The 24,399-nt window shown below is 33.0% G+C and overlaps 3 protein-coding genes across 4 annotated transcripts; 1 reads left to right on the top strand and 2 right to left on the bottom strand.

The window, feature by feature from the left end:
- Window positions 1-730: 730 nt before the first annotated feature.
- On the bottom strand, window positions 731-4,199 carry PSMG1 (Proteasome assembly chaperone 1). Its single transcript, XM_068761227.1, has 3 exons — window positions 4,054-4,199; window positions 2,328-2,749; window positions 731-928 (listed from the first exon to the last, which is right to left on the bottom strand). Exons 1-3 carry the CDS (start codon window positions 4,140-4,142, stop codon window positions 756-758), a joined length of 684 nt encoding a protein of 227 aa, XP_068617328.1. The 5' UTR covers window positions 4,143-4,199; the 3' UTR covers window positions 731-755.
- An 818-nt stretch (window positions 4,200-5,017) lies between these two features.
- Cul5 (cullin 5) lies at window positions 5,018-8,140 on the top strand. The gene is made up of 4 exons (XM_068761223.1): window positions 5,018-5,118; window positions 5,196-5,757; window positions 6,068-7,698; window positions 7,955-8,140. Exons 1-4 carry the CDS (start codon window positions 5,110-5,112, stop codon window positions 8,090-8,092), a joined length of 2,340 nt encoding a protein of 779 aa, XP_068617324.1. The 5' UTR covers window positions 5,018-5,109; the 3' UTR covers window positions 8,093-8,140.
- An 82-nt stretch (window positions 8,141-8,222) lies between these two features.
- On the bottom strand, window positions 8,223-24,060 carry LOC137918424 (eukaryotic translation initiation factor 2 subunit 3-like). 2 transcript variants are annotated; one of them, XM_068761226.1, is made up of 9 exons: window positions 23,805-24,052; window positions 23,424-23,598; window positions 18,229-18,465; window positions 17,299-17,516; window positions 16,301-16,486; window positions 15,511-15,693; window positions 10,166-10,303; window positions 9,440-9,588; window positions 8,223-8,338 (listed from the first exon to the last, which is right to left on the bottom strand). In XM_068761226.1, exons 1-9 carry the CDS (start codon window positions 23,865-23,867, stop codon window positions 8,281-8,283), a joined length of 1,407 nt encoding a protein of 468 aa, XP_068617327.1. In that variant the 5' UTR covers window positions 23,868-24,052; the 3' UTR covers window positions 8,223-8,280. The 2 variants fall into 2 exon arrangements, with proteins under 2 accessions (XP_068617327.1, XP_068617326.1); XM_068761225.1 differs by lacking the exons at window positions 8,223-8,338; window positions 9,440-9,588; window positions 10,166-10,303; ... (2 more) ...; window positions 17,299-17,516; window positions 18,229-18,465 and adding an exon at window positions 21,144-22,918 and having other exon boundaries at window positions 23,805-24,060.
- Window positions 24,061-24,399: the final 339 nt, after the last annotated feature.

The raw sequence follows: 24,399 nt of genomic DNA, 5'->3' as shown, positions 1-24,399 counted from the left end.
TGGCTAATATCATAAAGGTTGTCTGTCAGTTGCGAGGAGTCTAAATGACACTTTGTGGTGACATTTTGATTGCGGTGTCCTATTGACGTTCTTTAAGCGTTCTTTAAGCGAACCTCGTGTAATTAAAACAATAGTTCTCTTGCGCTTAAAATGTGCCTTCAGGTGGTTGAAGTAGATAAAAAAAAATTAAAGTAGCTTTAGTGTGTTACATGTTAATATGTAATTGGTAGATATAATTACAAGTAAAGTATTTAATGGTTATATTTTAGTATGAATATTTACAAATTGTTTATTATTATTTTCGATGGAACATCCAATATTTTGAAACTACTTACTATATTAAGAGTCTACAAGTAGGTATTAATTAGTCGATCATTGTACTAATATATAAGGTTATTTATTAGTCAATTATTTTATTTTTAGCATTATTTTTTCTATATCTTTGTAAATAGTGTATGTTTAAATATGCCATGTTATAATAAGTTACGATTGCCTACGTCATAAATAATAGTAACCACATCAACCGACAACCTACTGTCTATCCATAATGATCGAAGTAGAGTTGCAAGGGTTATAATTTTCTAGTTTTTACGTATAATTACACAAATATGTAAATTTTTTAAAGCCGGAGATACTTTTCCGTCAGCAGGGCGCACGCGGTAGAATATTAGTACAATTAGACTTATCTATAAAAGAATAAAATTTAGAGAATGAAATAAAACAATTAAAATATTAATCATATTTTATTAATTATATTAAATATACAAGTTTGAGCTTAATACACTACTGGTGCTACTCTGGAAAATTGGTCCAATATCCAGTGAGTTAAGCAATTTTTGTAACTCTTCCACTTGATAGTATTCTGTATATTCAATATAACATAATAAAGCAATCCCCTTCAAGTTCAACTGCTCTCTTAAAGTGATAACTGAAAAATATATTCACATATATGTTAACAATATTAATTACATTACACTAACCTAAAATTTTGTCTGTTCACTTTTAACTTGATAAAAACATAATCAGCCCTGACATATGACTATCTATCAAAAAATTCATATAGATTGCATTTCTTTCTATTATATATTTTTTTTTAATTTTGTGACCAGTGGTCATTATAGCCATATTGTTAGAGCGATAAGAATTATTCACGTGGAAGCTCTTGAGGAACTAACAGTACCTTCTACTGTTTGAAATCACACGTAATAATAGTAGTAATTTCATGTTGTTGATGTAAAAATTAAAAAAGATATATAGAGGATACATAATTTTGTTTAACACGAAGAACCTTGTACATAACTAACTTGTAATAATTCCACAAAGCTATGGTCAATATAATTTTCGGTCACAAAAACCATGGACAAAGTAAAAATATTTCATTTATGAGTAGATATTGTAAATGAATCAATGTATATTTCAAGTAATTAAAGGTAACTATGGATAACAATTCTAACAGAAAAATCAACCAATGTAAGTTAGATGTAAAACTATACATGATTGTACTGGTAAAACAATAAATTATACCTCCTAATTTGCAAGCCATGTTAATTTATCAGTGACTCTTTAAAGCACCTCCCATAATTTTTATTTTAAAATAAAAAGCTTTCTAAGTATTACTTAAAACTTAATTTCATATTAGTTAATTTTTTTGAGAATAGGTTTTAGAGACATCTTTATCCACAATGTTAATGTTATATAAGGTGGACAGATGACCCGGTTAAAGTCATTGGAAGATACTGAATGCTAACTGATTTCTATCTGTACTAATGGAAATAAAATATAATATCTTGCAGGTGAAATGAAGGTGTTGAATATTATACATTTCACACTGAGTATGTTTGAAAGCTGCCAACAATACAATAATTCTTTCAGGCTTGGTCATAGAAATTACTTTGAATCAACGTCGACACACCCTAGTTCCCTCATAGTGAATGCATCATATGCTCTCCTATCTTCATCCAAACACAGAAAGAGGCATTTCCTTTCTGATTTATTTATAGGGACAGTTGGTTCTGCCCATGTCTCCGCATACAGAGAGGGTGATCCAAGGTAGGACCCATATCCTACCTTCGATTGCAAAGTAGTCACAATTACCCTCATAACACTATACATTTACACACGTGTAGTCTACCTTCAAGGAAACATTTTCATTCAACTGACAAAAGGGGGCTTGTTTCGTTTAGGACCCTTGAGTTCTGTGAACTCAGTTCTGATGAAGCTTAAAAAGCCTCTTGGTTAACTAAATTAACATCAATAGGTATAATACAAGATTAAAGGCAAGAAAATGTTAAAATGATTACATAGAATAAATGTTTAATATCCCTTACCTCCTGCAGCAACTCCAGATAAAATATTAGGCTGTTCCAACCTTGGGAATTCATATCTAGATGATACTAATTCTGCAGATGTATATATACCTCTTACAAGACATGGCTGTATTTGTACCTGAGTGCTACGATACTCCGACATTGGATTGGTTTGTATTGTAATAACATTTCTACATGTCTCTAGATATGGTTGTAGTAATTCAACAATTTCACTACTTAAAACAATATTGTAGTCTTTAACCACACACAGGTATTTGTTAAGTGTTTTAATTTCAAATAGTTTTAAACCAATTTCTTTGATTTCATTGATTAATTCTAGTAGTTGTGATTGTAAATCTATAAAATGTACCAAATGCTTTCCATCAATAATAAAAAAAGTATCAATCTCTTTATTTATTTCAGTTGGACACTCCCACTGTAACCTAAAAAATGATACATTTGTATATCACTATACAGTAAAAGCTCCTTATTTGCTTCTCTTTTATTCACATTTTCACTATTTGCAGATGAAAAAAATGGGACCCAATTCCTATATTTGCAGCTAAAAAAATTTTTATTCGTGGATCTAATAAGTACATACATAGTAATTAAAGGATACTAATAGGTATACAACCCAATTTCTTTTGTATATGCCATTAAATGAACTAAAAAAAAGTTATGTTGAAATGCTAAATTCACAGCCCATTAAAAAAGAAATTTCAACAAGCACTGGAAGTGTGACATTTTATTTGAAAAATCTTAGTGAAGGTTTAAGAATAGCAAATGAGCTTTGAGATTTGTTTATGAATCATCTACAGAACCAAGTCTTATTTTTTATACTATGTTTATACTATTGCTACTTATCAGTCTGAATTGAAGGTTTTTAAAATTGCCAAGCAAGAGAAAATTACAAAATTCTTCAAACCATTGTTGCCTTAAGATAATTAATCAAAATGCAATAATTTTTTTCTATATTAATCTCATTTTTTATTTAATCTCATATAAATTACCATTCCATATTCACAATTTCTATATTTGCGACATATTTATGAAACACCTACCCCAAGAATAAAGAGCTTTTACTCTATGATATTCAACAGACAGGGCAGAAATCTTGTCTCATTGGATAGTGAAACCTAATAGTGTTAACAGGGATGGGAAATATCAATATTAAAAAAAATATTTTTTGTCGTTTTATCGAAAATAATAAAAGCATCTTAGTTTCACTTAACCAACTGTTTTATGATCACTGCTTGAATATTATTCACCAACTGTCTATGAGGAATTCGCTATATAACTTGGAGAAAATATTAAGTATCTGGTGGTAATTAAATTTTGTTAAATTACCTATATAGCACTTTATCTTTTAAAACTGATATAGAAAATTATATGAAATATATGATGTAGCTAACCTCCGTAACATAATTCGTATAATTTTTTGATTCCATTGCTTAAACTTCAGATGAGTAAGGAAATTTGAAATATTTTTATATAATGCCAAAAACTATCAGTGACTTAGAAAATAACGAATCGATGAAATGTATTAAACAAATTTACTTTGGGTGCCTTCAAAAGTACTGATTTATTAACATAAATTAAATTAAGCCCTTTACTTGTTAATAAATCATCTGTCTTACACTTGCTTTCAAGTCCTTGAAAAAGCGCTACATTAGCTTTCTTCGGCAGATCAATTTTAATCAATATTTTAAAATTATTTGTGAAATAATAACAGATAAATTTAAATTACTTGGAATATTCACAGTTAGGTATTGCATCATCCCAGTCTTCCCAAATTGTTCGACTTACTGGTTCAACAATTTCTCCAAAGAAAGTCATTCTTATTTTCCTTTTGAATTATAAAAAAATTATAAAATGTTTGTTTACAATTTCACAATCAATGTCAGATGACTAAGCTATTTGTTTTTTTTATCTTTTGTATTACATTCAAGTTAATGCACGTAACTCATACAGCCATCTATTTGTAAAGTAAATTTATTAATTATATATTAATAAATTAAAAGTTTTAGTTAATGTCATTGTGTAATAATATTTTATACATTTGTAGACAGTAAAGTTTTATTATCGTATAGAATCATATTAACCAAGCCATATAACTAATGAGGAAAATTAAAATGATCGCAAAAATGTGATAATTTTTTAAATAAACGTAGAAATAAATATTTTTTTCTAATCAATATTGTATAACGCATCAAAAGAACACAGCATAAAAGTTACATTTAATGATTAAATAGCTCGTGTTAATTATAATAAAAATAAGCATAATTTCTGTTCTTTTTTATTCTATTAATTATAGGTAAATATTTATTATTTATAGAATAAAATTACATTAAGAACAATACGTAGCTCAGCAATAAAACTAAAAAACGCGAACAAAGCAATATCTATGTATTCAGCAATCAAAATTAAAATATTATTTATTTAAATTATTTAAATAAATATTGAAATTGTATTTTATTGTAATAAATTAATTTCATATTGAGTAACAATGATCGGTTATTACAAAATTTCCATGTGAATTAATTATTCAGATAAGTACAATATTTTTAATTTACCAAATATTTTTATTTCTAATTGAAAATATCTTTGAATAATAATACAAAATATTTCATATTGAGTAAAATATATTTGACTGATATAACTACTGGCTCAATGTCTGCTTCCATTTTCTTTTTAATTGGAAGAAACTTGTAGGTAAAAAAAGTATAGAAAAATTACAGTTAATATTATGTTATGCGTATTGTGAGTTTCTTGACTAAAATATTAATTATTGTGATAATAAGACATGTTAAAGGTTTGGGGAATTGATATTTAAATATGAAAATTACACTGTTTAATCATCTGTACAATTAAATCCTGTGTTACTTTCAGGATAAAGGGCAGGTTACTTTCGAGGATAAATGGCCTTCTATGAGACCAATAGTTTTGAAGCTTTTAAAACAGGAACCGGTAACACAGACGGAATGGCAAGATTTGTTTGGAGCAGTACATTCGGCGTGTCTCTGGGACGAAAGAGGACCATACAAGCTACGAGAGGCTTTGAAACAAGATATAATGATGTACATAAAGCAGGCACAAGCTCGTGTGCTTTCACATAGAGAAGATCAAGCTCTTCTTAAATCTTACATAGCCGAGTGGGGCAAATTTTTTACTCAGTGCAACTACTTACCGACACCGTTTCGTCAACTAGAAAATTCCATAAGTAATATAAGCAAAGTTACCAGTTCCAACACATCAAGTTCACAGAAAAAAAATAATAATAACAATGTAGAAGATAGCTTAGTGCGTAAATTGATGTTGGACTCATGGAACCAAAGCATTTTTGTAGATATTAAACAAAGATTGCAGGATTCTGCTATGAAACTTGTGCAAGCTGAACGTAATGGAGAGTCATTTGATTCCCAACTTGTAATTGGAGTGAGAGAATCTTACGGTAACTTTACTTGATTTTCATTTTTGTCTATGTTATAACCTTCATCCTAGATTTTCTGTCTATAACTAATTTAAAGATGCCTAAATATTTTTTACTTCAACATAGTGTTTAATTGTTTTGAATTAAGTCTTAACTGACTTGCTTTAACAGCAAAAAACTGCTAACCGGAAACTTGTGAAGGAGTTACATAAACATTATTTTAAGCAGGAACTTTCAATATTTGATTATGCTTTAGTGTTGTTATATTTTTATGATTTGATTTGTGATTAATTTGTGAGAATTAACATTTACATTAAATACTTTATTTCAGTTAACTTATGCTCAAACTCAAATGATAAGCTTCAAATATATAGAGAAAATTTTGAAGCAGCTTACATGCAGGCTACTGAGGAGTTCTATAAGTATAAAGCCAATGAGCATCTCTTAGCCAATGGAGTACAATCTTACATGAAGTATGCAGATCAACGTTTAAAAGAAGAGGAAGCCAGAGCACATAGATACTTGGAGCCTGGAAGTGGAAGTGTTGCTGCTCTTACACAGTGTTGTGAAAGAGTAATTATTGGTGAACATCTTCCCACTTTGTTAGCCGAAAGTGCACCATTAATCAAAGCTGGGGAGACTGATAAGCTTCAGCTAATGTTTCGACTTTTGGATAGGGTGCCAGAAGGTGTTACACCAATGCTACGAGATTTAGAGGCACACATTGTATCAGCTGGCTTGGCAGACATGGTTGCTTCTGCTGATATTATAACCACAGATTCTGAAAAATATGTTGAACGCTTACTTGATCTCTTCAAAAGATTCAGTAGTCTTGTAAAAGAAGCATTTCTAGATGATCCCCGATTTTTAACTGCAAGAGACAAAGCATACAAGTGTGTTGTTAATGACACAACTGTTTTTAAATTAGAGCTTCCATCATCTGCACTGATTCGTGGTAGCAAAGGCACTGCCCCTGAAAGCAAATGTCCTGAATTACTTGCTAATTACTGTGATATGCTGCTGAGAAAGACACCCTTAAGTAAACGGCTAACTAGTGAGCAAATTGAATCTCGTTTAAAAGATGTACTTTTGGTTTTGAAATATATTGAGAACAAAGATGTGTTCATGAGATACCATAAAGCACATTTAACAAGAAGACTAATATTAGATTCTAGTGCAGATTCAGAAAAGGAAGAGGATATGGTTGAGTGGTTAAGAGAGGTAGGCATGCCAGCTGACTATGTCAATAAATTAGCTCGTATGTTCCAAGATATTAAGGTCAGTGAAGATCTTAATATTCAGTTTAGAGGAGAAACAACTCGTCATGATGCAATCAACATAAAGATTCTCAATGCTGGAGCTTGGGCACGGGGATCTGAAAGGGTGACAGTTAGTTTACCTTTGGAGTTGGAAGACTATATACCAGAAGTTGAAGAATTTTATAAGAAGAAGCATTCTGGTCGAAAGCTACAATGGTATCATCATATGAGCAATGGTACAATCACTTTTGCAAATACAGTTGGTAGGTTCGATTTAGATGTAACAACCTTCCAAATGGCTGTTTTATTTGCTTGGAACCAAAGACCATTAGAAAGAGTAACATATGAGAACCTAAGACTTGCAACTGAACTCCCTGACCCTGAATTGAGACGAACATTGTGGTCCTTAGTTGCCTTTCCTAAATTAAAACGACAATTATTGTCATATGAACCATTAGTGCAGAACCCTAAAGATTTTGCTGAAAACACTGCTTTTTGGGTTAATCAAGAATTTGCATTAGTAAAAAATGGTAAACCGCAAAGGAGGGGGAAGATAAATTTGATTGGCCGTCTGCAGTTAAGCACTGAGCGTTCCCAGTTGGAAGATAATCATTCTATTGTCCAATTACGAATTTTAAGAACACAAGAAGCTATAATCAAAATATTAAAAATGAGAAAACGAATTACAAACACTGCCCTCCAGGTAACCCATTCTATCTCCACTATATAAATCTTGTGTGATGTATGTATTAAAGTTAGTTTAAAAAAATGTTATTGTAGCAGTTCTACACCAGAACCAAAATTTTTTATGACAATCTGCCAATATTATTTTTAGTAAAATAACATTGATAGACTATAAAATTTGCATGACTGCATTAATTTTTTAAATAGTACTATTGCAGCTCTAGCTTCATGTTTATCTTCATTTATCACTTATAAGTTTTGGTATTATTTTACAGAGTGAACTAATTGAAATTCTGAAGAACATGTTCCTACCTTCGAAGAAGATGATTAAGGAACAGTTAGAGTGGCTCATTGAACATAAATATATGCGACGGGACGACGACGATATTAATACTTTTATATATATGGCCTAAGATTTGTTGCCTGTAAATGTGTAAAATCAAATAAATTATTTACCCACATTTACTAAGTTTTTTTAACATATTTTTAGAATTTATAATTAAATATTTGGGGGTAAAAATTAAAACACAATACGTTATTTTTTTACTTTTTATTAAATATATGACCTTCGTTAAATATATAAAAGGATCTATTAACAGATTCAATTCTTTACAGGGTCAATGGTTTCGCCTCCTTGAATTTGACCCCAACCAATTAATCTGTAACATAAAAAAATATTAAAGAACAACTTGTTTATATACATAAATTGTAATTATTCAATTCAATTCGCGAAACGTCATCGATTTACGGTGCAATTTACCAAAAAAGTAGCAGACTAGATTCCTTTTCTGATGGATTTTCATGTTGTACTGTGTATTGGCACGTGAAAAAAACACCATGGTATGTGAAAAAGCAGGTTCCAATTAAAATTATTTTACTGGTTCTTATTAAGAAAAAGGTTTTAGTATATTTTGAGGCAAGGAATTCCGAAAGCATAAGGATTTGTGTCTTAGACAATTTTTAGTAATTTATATAATGTCCTTGACTTAGCATAGAAAATACTTTTATAAAAGCAAACACAATTGTTGCACTTCTCAAGGAGGCTTGCAACCATTGCTTTTTGTGGCACAAAAGACAGATTCCAAGAGAAGCCGAAACGAAATCACAAGAATTAAGAAATGCTCAAATTACTGTATGAACGGTCAAGCGCAGGCTTTGTTGCCAATAAACATAGTCTTGCCTCCTAGTTGCCTCACTATCATCGTCGTAAATTAAAAAAAAAAACAAGGAAACAAAGTTCCGCTTAACTTCAGCAATCAGATGCAGTACGAGCGCTTTGAAATTTAACGTTATTTTTCATTAAACAAAATCTACATACACAAATATCACGATTCTTGCTTAAGAATTTAAAAATTTAGGGGATAAAAAGTGCTTTCATATGAGAAAACACACGGGAGATATAAAATCGGTTAAAAATACATACTTGAAATCGATTTTTAGAATCTCTGGAATTCTTATTAATAACAAAAACCTTTAAACTGTTTTCTATGCAATTCAATTATCAAACGAAGCCTGTAATTTCTCTGTAACTTTGGTGAAAATCAATTCATATTGACTCTTAAAGAGATTAATTACTTATTAAGGTTGGACAGACTTAGTAAAGAAATAAGCTGAATATAAGCTAATTCACAACTGGCCCTATTGCAAATTTATGAGGAAAGCTTATATAGCTTATATAGTATAGCTGTCGAAATCAGACGTCAATGATAATGATGACTGAATGATGAAGAAATGTTGGTGTTAAAGAGTCAAATACGTACCGCCAATGATTTTCCACTCTTCTGCTCAGAGCAACCTTTTCGCCAATTTCGGTACACACCGGATTGTTCAGTGCAATTTTTGCTAAATCAGCCTTAGTTGCAATAACTCTACCTCCTGTACTTAATGATCCAATGTTTACAAGCAACATCTGCAACAAGTTTGTCTTTAAATATCTATACAATAAAAACCTACGTTATGTTGAACTATTCTTGATGTTAGTTTTTATTAAAAAATGGAATGTTCTCAAAAATTTATTTATTCATTTTTCTTACGTAAGTATTGAAGAGAAATTGATTTTATTTAATAGGAATCTTATTGATCATGTATTTTATTTTTGACACTACTCTGCTTCACTTGGTGTTAGTTGTGGAGAAGGAGCAAGAACAAAACTCCACAACATATCTTTTAAAAAAAGTTTAACAATACCGATATATGTATATACACTTACTGTCAGATATAGTATAAATAAAAACAAAATAATCAAGCAACATTTAACATTATTACATTAGTTTATTGAAAAATAATATGCCTTTTTGTCATCAGTTTTTATATGTTTTAAATTTAATAAATGGTAATGTGTAATGATGTGAACACATTATTAAACTATTAAAAAATCTTTATAAATTTAACTTTATACAATTAGGTTTTTATAATAATGAGCAAATACCATCTTATGTTTTTGTATTTGAAACAGTATTTAATAATTTTAGTAAGAGGTACTTTACCTCATGCCTTGTCAGTTTCTGCACTTTGGCGGCCTTTTTATCTCCTTCAGTGCGGACACCAAGAAGTCGCTTCAATAAGTGGTAAGATACTTCGAGCTTCACAAATATTCCAGGTAAAGTTCCCACAGCGCCGAGTACCTGTGCAATAATTATAAAGTAATAATTATAATAACATGGATTCAAATCCATGAGCCGAGTCTTAGTTACTCGATACACTTAAATTATCCAAGTTTTAGTCTAAACTCTGCCGTTGCCGGTCCCAAGCCCGGATAAGAAAAAAGGAGGATTCGCTGAGAACGGCGATCCGAATTCCACCTACAAACACTTAGGAGGAAGTCAGCTGTAAAACAAGATGCCAAGGCCGAGCAATGGGCGGCGGTAAATAACCCATCAACATGGCTAACCAATAACCGTAAGCGAATAAATATCCACAGAAATATTGGGAGTATGCGCCTTGGCAACGTGTACTACTACTCTCGCGCCCCCTTTTTTATGATAATGGAAAATAAAGACTGCGATTTGCCCCTTTCATTTTTGTGCAACAGGTGTTCCATCCAAGCCTTCTTATGAGAACACGATCTAATTCACTGGGAAGTACCTCCCATATAAACTCTCTAAAACGAAAAACACTAGGTAAAAATCTAGAAACAGATACTCCCAAACCGCATGACTGGCAAAGAGTACATGTATGTAGAAACCATAAACGGAAAAAAATATCACAGACACCATCCCCAGAAAGAGTAAAACCCAGAACCGATTCCAAGATCTATCTGTGGACGAGACCGAGAATTCTAGTAAACCAACTGAAATACGACCTAGTAAACCGCCACCTATCATTCTGTATGGCATCGAAGACGTAAACAGACTCACAGTACTATTGGAAACGGCAACTGATTCAAACTTATTTACCTTTAAGATAGTTAATAGAAATCAACTGAGGGTTTCTTGTAAAGATCTTACAACCTACAAAAAAATCATTGCTCTAGTACGAGAAAATAGACTCGTAGGTCATACTTTTAGCATCAAGGCGCAGCCTTAAAGTGGTCATAAAAAATTTCCACCACTCCACACCACTAATGCCATCGTGGAAGAAATAGAAAAAACTGGGATGCCAGACAAAAAACCCACATCTACGTTCTTTGTGAATATCGCCCAAGGACCAAACAACAAGGTAGTTAAAGACATCAAGTACATATACCACCAGTCTATCGTAATTAAAAATAGGACAACGCTACCACAATGCCATAGGTGCCAACAGTACGGCCACTCTAAGAACTACTGCATGCGACCATATCGATGTGTAAAATGCGCTCAAAGTCATAAAACTGTTGACTGTGCAGCCCAGTGTGTCCTCTATGAAGGTGCACATCCTGTAAACTATAAAGGTTGTTCAATATACAAAGAGATCCCTGCTAGAAGAATCCCACAAAGGACGACTAAGAAAAACACCACTAGGCCGACAGAGTAAAAAAAACTACTTAAACAAAACCCGAAAACCCCATTGAAGTACAACCAACAATAGCTACGTTGAAAGATTAAAGAACGCAAGTGAACCGCAACCTGAGGCGAGAACATATAATAAATTAGAAAAATTAATAATAAAACAATCAGAAAAATTGGACTTAATCTTACAACAGATAAGCACTCTCTTGAGACTCATAACACTGCTAGATAAGACCACATAATGACTCCACTGGGAATAGCCACTTGGAACATTAATGGTTTGACGCCAAACAAGTCCGAGTTGGAAGAATTGATTGCGAACAATAAACTGAATGTTGTACTCATATCTGAAGCGCACTGCACACCAAAAACCAACAGAAAAGCCAAAGGTTGCTACATCTACATGACTTGCCACCCCGATGGCACTGGTCGCGCAGGAACGGCTATAGCTATTAAAACTTCCATTAAGCACCACATCTTGCCCGAGTACAAAACCAGCCAAATACAAGCAACTTCTATCGCAGTTAAAAAAATGGGCCCCTCAACATATCTTCAGTATATTGTAAGCAATAATATATAAAATAAGCTTGGTAAGCCAAGACACAATAGATAGTGCAAAATTCTCTGAATTCTTCCTCACTCGGAAACAGGTTTATTGCTGGTGGCGACTGGAAAGCCAAGCACACATACTGGGGATCCAGATTAACAACTACAAGAGGCAGGCAGCTCAAAGGGTGCCTAGATAGACATAACTTAATCCCGATCTCGTCTGGCGAACCTACATTCTGGTCTACACACCTGAAGAAAAAGCCTGACCTGATAGACTTTTTCATCACCGGAGGACTTTCGAGACACTACCTCAAACCCGTGTCTTGCCACGATAGTAACTCTGATCATACCCCTGTGATTCTGACCGTAAGCACGACTCTAATAAGCTACGAAGAATCCGAAACCTTATCCTATAAATTCACCGATTGGAAGGGATTCAGAGAATACATAGAGGATACTATACAACTACATGTATCCTTAACCTTTAACTATGGACGTCATTTTTTTGTCACACTACCACGGACGCGCGGTCTCTCGGACCGCTATGTTCTGAAGTCCAAATATTACGTAAATGTTAATTTTATTTGTACACTATTGTATTTATTGTTTTTTAGGTATATTAAAATTAAATAATTTCGAGGCTTTTAATCAATCTTTCTTTATTTGTAAATAAAATAAAGCATACCAACAATTAAAGGCACTTTTTGGCCTACATTTACTAGAGATCAATTGTAGGACGAAAAACTCGAATGAATTAAACTTTTTAGAAAAAATAACAATCAAAACTAAAAATCTAAGGTTTAACCTAATATAAAAACGAATAAAAGTCTTCTCAAATTAAAATACAAAATTTTTGACATTGGTCCAATTGTTTAAAATTATTGGCAGTGCTTGCACAAGGGTATGGAACACTGTAAACATATGACCTGCCTACAACTTATACAAGTGTAATTGGACTTTCTCTTTAGTTTTATTGGACAAAAACGACATGTTTTTCGTTTTAATTAATCACTCTCCTGGCTGGGGGGGTTCATTTAGGAGCATATCTGCCCCTAAAACTCGCTCCATTGACATTTTCAATTTGTTTGGTATATTTGGTTTTATTGCTCGTCTTTGCATATGCGGAAGATCATTACTATAGATCGTGCTATTTTTTTAGGAATACTCCTCTTTTTATTTTTTTGCTCTGATGCTCATCGGTTAGTACATGAGCATTTATACCGCACAAGTCAAGAATGCGATATAAAATGAGCATAGGCCATCTTCTCGTTCAATATTCATTAACATTTTGAATGAAAATAACATAAAACAATCAAATTAAACGAAATCACCGTTTATATTATTTACGCAGGAAACGTGGACGTGCGGTCCGACAGACCGCGGTTAAAGTATAAAGTAAAATAACTCACCTAATTTGTGTCCGCCGACACAACCTATCATCTCAATATACGTTTCGGCGCTAAAACTAAAGCTACTGAGAGCATTAAACGCGGGGAGCAAGGGAAAAGGGGTAAACACAAAAATTACAAACTGCAAGCGGTCTGTGAGACCGCGCGTCCACAGTTAAAGGTTAAGGACACCAGAGGAGATAGAAGATGCTACAAGCCACATCACTAGCCTAATACAAAATGCGTGCTAGACAAACACTCCAACCAAAAAGAAAAGGGCTCCCGTTGCTAACATTTCTCTCGAAATTAAAGAAAAAGTACTGGAAAAAAGAAAGTTGAGAAGGGTCTGGCATCAATCTAGACTCAAATCTGACAAGACCGCCTTAAACAAAGCCATAAAAGAATTAAAGGAAATGCTGGATAGCATAAACAACACAACTCTACAAAGTAAGCTGCATAGTCTAACGGCTACCGCATCATCGGAATATGCGCTCTGGAAATCCACCAAAATATTTAACAGACCACAACAATTTAAGTATGCCATAAGAAAAAATAACGGAGACTGGGCTAAAACTGGCAGAAATAAGGCAGAAACATTCGCAAAACATCTAGCCAAAATATTTAAACCAAATGATGATGCAAGCGAGGAATTTGAGAGGGAAGTAGACGACTACCTGCAACAGGACCTACAACTGTCATTGCCACCGAGGCCAATAACGGTGCGTGAGCTGGCATGGACCATAAAAATGAAAATGAAGCAATCCCTGAACATCAATTTGGGTTTTGGAATCAACACTTGACTATAGCGCAGGTACATCGGGTCTATGATAAGATACGACATTCCCTTGAAGCTAAGGAGTACTGCTCTGCTTAGTTTCTCGACATCCAACAAGCGTTCGACAAAGTATGGCATAAAGGCCTACTCTCTAAAACAAAAAAGCTACTACCACACACCTACTATACCTTGACATATAATATATTCCTACTTGTCAAATCGCATGTTCCAGGTACGGGAAAGTGGAGTCGCATCAAATATCTATGAGATGCTGGCTGGAGTACCCCAGGGCTTCGTTCTTGGCCAAATACTATACACCCTGTATACAGCAGACCTCCCACAGACATCGCAAGTGATGAATGATACTGTACTGTTGGCAAGCAGCAAAAATCACCAGACTGCTTCAAACATTCTACAAGAAAGCCTCAACAAAGTAGATGACTGCTGCAGAAGTGGCGCATTAAGGTAAGTGCCTCTAAATCGATCCACATTACTTTCACGCTTAGAAAAGGAAACTGTTCACCCGTACAATTAGGTAACAACACCTTACCCCATAGTGACTCAGTGAAGTACCTTGGGATACACCTGGACAGAAGACTACTGGTAAACATACGGTTCCGATCTAGGTACTGGCTGTTGGCTCGTAACTCCAAACAATCGGTAGACAACAAGCTCCTTATGTACAAAATGATATTCAAACCTGTGTGGATGTACGGGATCCAGCTCTGGGGAAGCGCTTGTAACTCCAACATAACCATTATAAAAAGGCTATAAAATGGTTTACTGCGTACTATAACAAAAGTTCTATGGTTCCTCACGAACTCTGAAATCCACGAAGCTCTGGAGATCAAAACAATAAAGGAGCAGATCCAGCAGTCATCTACTAATTATAAAATTCGGCTAGACAAACACCCAAATGACTTGGCTTCCGAATTGACTTGCATCCAGTACAGGAAACCTCATAAACGCCTTGACATCCAGAGACTAGACGCACGATGGTAAACTAGGAGTGTCTCCCGCCGGGGAGACCCCTTCCAAAGCTATAACTACTCAACAAATCCGCTTTTAGTCCTGGGACTGATCGCAGATGAAATAAGGAACACAAAAAAAAGATCGGTGAACTTGATGATCTTTGGGGTGGGCTAAGCCTTGCAGTGTGCATCTTTCGGCTGACATGATAATCAGTTTACCTGTCCTACGAGTCGGTCGGCGCGGCACAAAGTGGGTTCGATCTTGGTGCCAACGCCGATGAGGCCGCCGGGTACTGCGTACTGCAACTCGTTCTGCTCAGCGAACAGTGACACGATGCGCGAGAAGATGGGCTGGCATGTCAGGCGCCCCTCGGCGTCCTTGCTCACCAAGCCCGGCCGCACCTGCGCACCAAAAAAAAAATCTATTTAATAAAGAACCTATCAACCTTTTGGACTCTAAATATTGGCGTACGATCCCTAGGGACTACAGCTAACACTAACGGCGAACGGAATATTTATGTGCTATACTGAATATATACATTTTGCATGAGTTGCAAAAATTATAAGGAAATACGATTCGGTAAGACTTGACAAGGGAAAAGAGATGAACGGTTATTACTCATTTAGGGCATTATTATTTAACATTTTGTAATTCATTTTATTAAGGTTAATTTTTCCCTAAAATATCACTGAAACGAAATAATAAAATCTTGGCTGTAATTAATTTATTATGCAATAAATTGTTTGTGTCCTGTTTTAGTATTATTTGCCGAAGAATGCCCCTTAATTTATTTCTAGTTTTATTCATTTTTAACGTTTAAATATAAGCATAATTATGGCCATGGCTGTATACAATAGGCAAACATATTTAATTATACAATGATATACTTTATTACACACTTTTAAATACTAAATTTACAATAAAGAATTTAGATACCTGCAAGATCAGAAACAAATTGTATAACCTAGCTATGTAGTTAAAGTTGGACAAATTATTGATCGATTTTACCTCAATTTCCATTCCGACAGTAAGCACGCCCTGCAATATGGAGCCCCCAGCGACTCCGCCTCGCAAGTCGTCGACTTCGCAGCCTGGCTTGTTCACATCAAACGAACGGATCACGATCATCCTGGGCGGAGATGTGAAATCCCGCAGAGGTACAGGAATTTTCTTTGTTATATACTCGCAAAGCACCTGTAGGTAAATATTATCATTATGCGGCGTAATATTATAACGTAACCCACTGAGGACTGGTGTGGGTACTTGCATGTTATTCACGACTCAAAACTAGCATTCGAAGGGGAACGAGAAGGGGAAGTGCTGCCCGCATCCTTAGTGTGAGGGCTATCCTCGCCGCGGCTAGCGGCTCGTAGTGGTCACTCTCGAACCTCGAAAGGTTCGAGAGTGAACACTACTAGCCGCTGGGCCGAAGCCCACGGTTGCCTTTTTTTATCCAAAGCATTTAAGTCATTAGGTTTCATTATGCAATTTTCTAATACCGTCACTGAAGCTAAAACTTTTAAGATTTTATACTATGCTTATGTTATAAGCCATTGAGAATACGCGTATTTAGATTTAGAACCTCGACTACGATAAACATACAGAGAATGAATTTAAAACGTCCTTAAGCTACCTACCCTACAATTCTAGCAGATATGTTGAATATTAATACATTTTACATTCTGTCACAAAAGCGTTAGAGCGGCAAGACCCAAATACAAATTTGGCGGCAACATTAACTAACAATATTTCTGGGACAAATTCCTACTAGAATGGAGAACAGCACACGAGGCAGGGCAGAAATGTAATGCCTTCTACTATCAATTAAGAACTACCCTTAATTAATAGTCGAGGAAGATTGTAAAAGAAGAAGAGATAATGTTAGTGTTTAAAACGCAATGACTCGAATTTTTAGTGGCATAGTAGATAACAAGATTTTTTTCATAATTAAATATTTTATTAGTTCATACGTTATGTTAGTGTCACTTTACAAAAGCAATTTGTACCTCTATATTATATTTCAATTGAGCCGAAATGGGGATAATCGGCGATCCCTCCGCAACAGTTCCTTGGACGAATTTTACGATCTGCTCATGTTGCTCTTTGGCCTGTCCTTCTTTCACGAGATCTATTTTGTTTTGTAGAATGAGTATGTGTTTCAATTTCATAATTTCAATGGCGGCCAAATGTTCACTCGTCTGCGGCTGAGGGCACGACTCGTTGCCTGCAACAAATACCAAACATGTACTTTTTATATAAAGACAAATATTCAAGTCTTGTACAACCAAAGTAAGATATCGAAAGTACTTGCTCGTAAAGAAGTATATGATTAAAAAATATAAAATTCTGGAAATTAAATGTGATATTAATGACTGTTTTGTTAATGTATCAATTGAGTGTTTGTGTATGTACTTAGCCACTGAGTAAATACGTCACCATAAGTAAAATCGTTCCATGAGAAAAAAAATAAACATGTTTTTACGTACTGCGGTACGATGGCGACTTAATTTACAAAAATTTTTTCACATAAAATTATGCATGCGTTCTGCGGCGTTAGTCAACTAAGTATCCATCTTGGCGGCGTTTTATGAGACAGCCTGTTTACTGTAGGACATTATACTATTTTTTGTTCCGAAAAATAAATGCTATCTCCGTGTTTTAAGTATATTTCAGTGAGATATTCTCTACTCTAAATGATATTGGTTAATAAACGATTGGTTATGTGAGGTATACTACTGTGCGAATATCATGAAGAGTTCCCACAGTTGGTGCATAACTTATTGTTCAGTCGTGCTTCAGCCGTTGCTTGAACTCGGTCATCCCTTAACAAAACGATTGCTTTGGCGTCGGACGGACCTCGCACAAACGCACGATGAAATATGTATGTTCAAGTGACAACTACATCAGAATGAGTACGTGTCGAATTACATACTGACCTGCGATGAGAAGTAGCGCTGCGTCCATCACAGCGGCTCCGTTAAGCATCGTTGCCATAAGGATGTCGTGACCGGGGCAATCGACGAAGCTTACATGACGAACCAGCTGGAAGCGGCCATTACAAGCGGGTCTCAGACAAGGAAAGTTATCATCTTTCGATGAACCGCCTGATATATAGCTAGTCGGTCGTGGGCATTTTGGGTTGTCGCATTTGTAAATTTTAGCGTTGGCATAACCTTAAAGAAAATTATTTTTGTTTAATGTGAAATACGAGCAGCGCAAGTTTTATACAAAATACTTTATTCTACATGAGAACTGACAATAAAAAGTAAACCAAAATTTATTATTTTTTTTATAAATTGATTGGTGCTCTTTCCACGTTGGCATTTCAAACTTCATCGAGTTTGACGTGACAGGGTGTTGAAGGCGCTCAGCATAGAAATCTACAGTAACAAGCACGAAGAATCGATGGCTTTGCGTAGGGACATCACGTTATTTATTTCTCCTTATTGGGAAGCAAGGGCTTAGGTTAACTATATGAATGTTTCATCATGTTACTTGTCGCAAAGGTTTTGGCCGTCATTCGAAAAGCTTTTATCATACTGATTTTCACGTGACAAATAAGGAAAAAGAAATAAGAAAAATATTGTACAAATATAGTTAAAAGAGAATCTACGACGAGTTTCTTGCCTGACTCTTCTCAAAAATATAAAAATACATTATTAAGTAAAGCATATTACAGTATTCAAAAGTTATTGGTTGATGTAAATGCGTAGTACTTGCTTCATTGATTTACGTGGTTCACGTGGTTGATATTATAGTTTAAACTCCAAGAATTGTTAAATTTTATTCTAAAAGATCAATTGTTTGGTGTCTGGCCGGCTCTTATTTGATCAGAATTCGGAGCCAGTGGTAGTTTACTATTTAAAATGTTAAATAATCTGCTGGAATATTTAAATTAAATTTGAATTGAACCAACTTTCCAAACCCGTCAGTAGTATATAGAAAAAATCGGGACTAATAATACCAAGTATAAATACTTATTTAAACTAAGTTATAATAACATCTTCACATTTCGAAGGTGCTATATATTATAGATAACGAATAATCATTTATTTCATTGTTCCAAAAAAAAAAATCAAGAGTCAAAGTTGATCTTTAGGGCATTGCGCTACTCTCAACTTGTCCACGAAAATGTCTATCTAAGTTACTAAATAGCATAAAAATATTAAGCATAGATCCTTCAAATAACGGGGAAAAATCTAAGATAATTTTGTCTTAGTTTTTTTTACATTAGATTATAAATTTATATTGGCCATGCCATTTTAATGAGTCACCATTTAATTAACTTTGATCAACAAACTTAATTATACAATTCTTTTAAAATTATAATTACATCGAAATAGGTTTAGACCTTAGCATAGTTAGATTAATGCTGATTAACACTTTCCAACCAAGCTCCATCAATGTGCATGGTCACACATTAACATGAAGAGAAACCAAAACATTTTCTCTTAATTAATTCCGGCCGATAATCTGGATTTTGCGTGAACAATGCATTAGCATAATAAACAAAAACTTTTCCATAATACAAACAACACCTTATTGCAACAAATCATGGTTTTAGTTTGAGAAGTTCCAAAGACATAAAAATCAGATGTTAATTTATCATGAAATGTAAAAAAATCTACTTCATGTGCAATATGGTGATTTTCACATTCATCTGAAAAAGATTATTAAAATTCAAATAAAACAAAAACAAAACTAAATAATGCACATGTGTGTATTAAACAAAAAAAAAAGTAAAACTAGATTAAAAGAATCAATACTTCATAGTACAGTACACGACATTTTATTTAGCATGTCGAAAATATATAATAATATAAACTATTACTACTACTATTTTATCTACTGTAAATACATACCACCACACTGTAATTAAATGTTTATTGTTTACCAATTTAAGAGTAGTTAAAACAAATTTATATTTTTTATTTCCGATTGTCATACTAAATAAAATGCTGCATACACATTTATTACATTAAGTACCTTAAAACTAATATGCAACTACAAAATGAACATATTAATTGTTCAATTAACTTATTATAATTTAAACATCTCCAAAATTCCCTATAAAATTAGAAAATAAATTGAAAATAGCAGCTCTTTTCAACAAGAAATTATTTTTTTTAAAATGTGTTAAGAATTTAAAATAATTTGAAAATTAATGGAGCTTGATTCTCATTACATCAAAATTAGTTTTGTCTTGATTTGTGCTATTTTTTATGCAATAGAAGTATACTTTATACACAAAACAACAGATAACAAAAAATATAAAACGAAAATTCATATGCATGTAAATAATCAACATGTAAGAATTTGATAAGTTTATTTTTGAGTACATTTAAGGTACCAGCAGGTGCCTTTTATAATTAAGGAAATTCATTGTACTTTTAATGAATATGTTTGTGGCACAGCTTTGTAACAAATTATCAATAATTTTAAAATTTTTGTTGTTTCAAAAGAAAAAAAAATACACATGTGGATGTAAATAAGTTACAAATAAGAATGTTTTATAAAGTGATGTAACTTTATAAAACATGCTTCTTATTGATAATACAACACTCATACTGCTCGTGAAATCAAAAATTTTTGGGCTCTAGAAGTTAAAAATTATATCTTGGTTGCTACATTTTAAATTTCATGCATCAATACAACTACAATATGTTTATATTAAAATATATTTATGCAATAATATTTGTTCACAGAGACTACTAAACTATTTAACAATATTCAATAGCAATGTCTTCAAAAAATAATTACAGCTCCATATAACAAACTTGTTTTATACAATACAAAAAATATTTGTGAATTAGTTTTACATATGTGATACAAGATTGCTGTATATTGTTATTTATAAATTTGAATATATAGTTCAAGTTATGGTTTTAAAATGTAAATAATTTTAGCACTACTTATTGCATTAGTTATATAAATATTCCTATTATCTATAAATTGCATTGTAAAATGTTTAAGACATTCTTGAGATTCAAATGTCAAAATTGTTTGTTAGTTGTTACAGTTTAATTCTTTAAACTGCATTCACTCAGAATAGATATTTTCTACATTTTAAAGTACCACATTTACATTCAGTATTTTTGAGTGATGTTTGATTTTGTTGTTGCATTTCAAACCTAGTTTTTGATGGTGAGCCTGGAGGGTTTGCTGCAATGGCTTCTGCAGTATTTGGACTATCCCTTTTTAATCTCTCTTTTGAAAAGTCTTCATTAACAGACCCAACTATTGTATCAATATTACTTACTTCTGTGGAAGTACTAGTATCCAGGTCATCACTATCTGATGATTTTTGTAGATAATCAAAACATATCTCTTCACCCGATTCTATATCACGAGTTGCAAATAAAGCTAACATAGGTAGATTAGGATCCAGACAATCAGCCCAAACAGCCCAAACACCTAAATTAGGATCACAGGAATGATTAATAAAATGTGATACATTGCCTAAATGGGCTGCATCAACAACATAAGGATTTTCCACTGAATTAAAATCTAGGTCGAACAAATATGTTAATCCATTGGCATCATATTCTCTACCTCTTTTTTCGGCTTCTTCAAATGTTATAACTTCGCCCACATATTGACACAAAAATTGTCCTTGTTTAATTTTTTGTTCAGTGCGTACACCCCAACCACAACCATTTGATGTTCGAAAAATTGTCAATCTTACATTTCTACCTCGCTGAACTACTCTATTATTACAATCAATGGAACATTTACAAGCTTTATTACATTCATAAATTGGTGTTCCTGAAGCTAAACGTAATCTTTTATTAGCGGTATATGCAAAAATCCCCCCCAACATTCCACAGCAGGTCTTTGAACGACAATTGCATGATGTGCATTCGCAACCAATAGGTGGATTCTCTGGAATAACAACACCAACACCAGGTATAGAATGATTTATGTAAGTGAAATTTTCTGGTGGTCCAGCAAAGTCTACATTATTCTCTACACTCAATTTTTTTATATAGTCTACTTGATTTAGGTGGTCTTCCCATTCCTGAAGTGCAATTATTTGTTTACGTCTCTTTCTTGCAGATGTATATAGTTGTAGCAAGTTTCTACCTTCTTGAACCAGCTCTGGAGCATAACATTCATCACATTCTTGTAACATAATCATAGAAAGAAGTTTCAGAGCCAGTTTTTGTCGCAATTTTGATATAGGAGTTTCCTGTGCCTCATCCATTCTTTTCAAAATATTTTCTTCACTTAATAGATGATCAAATGACAACTCTTCTTTAAGTTTTTCAATAGTTTCACAATATTGAAGCTCTTTGTTAATCAAGAAATTATTGAACATATCTGGGCAGTTGTCTAAATGGTCTATAGGTTCCCATGTATTTTCACTTTCAGGCCATCCTTTCCATTTTATGTAAAAGTACTCATTTCCTGATACAAATTTAAAATCAGTTATCTTTTCTATTATATATTCCTCTACTTTCTCTATATTTTTCTTTTTTTTCTTCAAAAGTGGCACAGCATTGTGCAGCTCTGGATCGGGTGAAAAATTTCTTTTCTTTAACCTTCTAATTTTCTCATAAAGTATATTTTCACTCTTCTCATCAGCAATATCACGATACATTCTTATAAAAGAGTCCGACAGGCGCTCTGCAACATACCATGTGATTTAATTAATTATTGATTTGAATTTTTTACTGATTACTGTGTTTCAATACAGGTATTCAAAACTTACAACTGATAATGATTCTGTTCACATGGTACATTGCAAAGATCTGTTATAATTTTCAGGTTTTATAAATAAAACCTGTGAATGTATGTTAACTATTTTTTAATTAAACAAAAAAATTATGATAAACATTTGAATCATTTAAATAATCATTATGCAACGATTTAACATTGGATGTTTTTGCAATTATGTCAATTCACATTAATTCAACACAGACAAATTTTTTTCTTACATTAGTTTCAAACATCAATGACAGTACCTCTTATTTTTGGGTACTATTGTTTCTGATGTTTTCGATATTAGCCCGAAAAGCTTTTATAGGTTGATCAATGATAAGTTCACAGAACGGAAGGGTTGGGAACTTTAAATATTTTTGTCTGAATTTTATGGTTTGTTAACTATGTCATATAATATTTTGTAACTTACCCAATTTAATAGTGATGTTCCTCTCCAACTCATTTTTAAATCTGACAGTTTGCACGCCTGATATGGCTTTCACTACTGTTGATTTTCCGTGGGCTACATGTCCAATGGTACCGATGTTAATAGTTGCTTGTCTAGATATGACTTCAGGTGACAAAGCTGATAACTTAGTCACATCCTTAAAATCAAAGAACACATCGATAAACTTTTTAATCTAGATGATTTATACATATGAGATACAATTTTTCGTTGTTAGGTTATGTGACACCACAAATAGCAATTGGCTTTATATTAAAAAGTAGCCTTAAAAACTACAAGTCTCACAAACTTTAACAAAGTACATTTTGTAGGTTTAAGTTCAAATACATAATGCATTTAACTCACTAGTTTAGACAAATCTTGCTGATGCAAGTTTGGCTGAGCACTCCGACCTTCGCTAGCAGCCATAGCAAGTTATACACACGCTTTATCAAATAATATAACACTAAATAAAATTATAACTTTGATGTAGCATTCAAATAAATGTTGATTTAAATTTGAAGCACAATTTTGTGAACAACATAAAGGTTTTCTCAGTATCGCAGTCTGTGGCGTGGCCGCATACAACTTCTTGAAAGTGTTGCTCAGATTTAAAATAGCAATGTACCCAGACTTAATTGTAACACATGTCATTCTGAGGATAAAAGACAAAGTTACAAGTGAAACTAATTAATTAAAAAATAAATATTAAAAGTTGCACCAATTACTCATGTTTTTATTAGAGAAATTTTATTCCTATATATATTTAATCATAAGTTATTAAAGTAATACGTCTAATTTTTTTTGTTTTCATTAAATAGATTATTTTGAATTCAATTCAATTTGATTGCATTCATAATAATTTATGTATTACATCTAATGTATTATATTGTTATTTTATAAATTTTTCTTGCCTTTATTAAAAATTAAATTTTTTAGAGGTTGGTTAATATTAAATTGC

Source organism: Battus philenor, unplaced genomic scaffold (genome assembly GCF_028537555.1).
Source record: "Battus philenor isolate CCGP_79_NKW_IND1 unplaced genomic scaffold, ilBatPhil1.0.hap1 SCAF_14, whole genome shotgun sequence".
Taxonomy (NCBI): domain Eukaryota; kingdom Metazoa; phylum Arthropoda; class Insecta; order Lepidoptera; family Papilionidae; genus Battus; species Battus philenor.
This window is presented reverse-complemented; position numbering and strand designations above follow the sequence as displayed.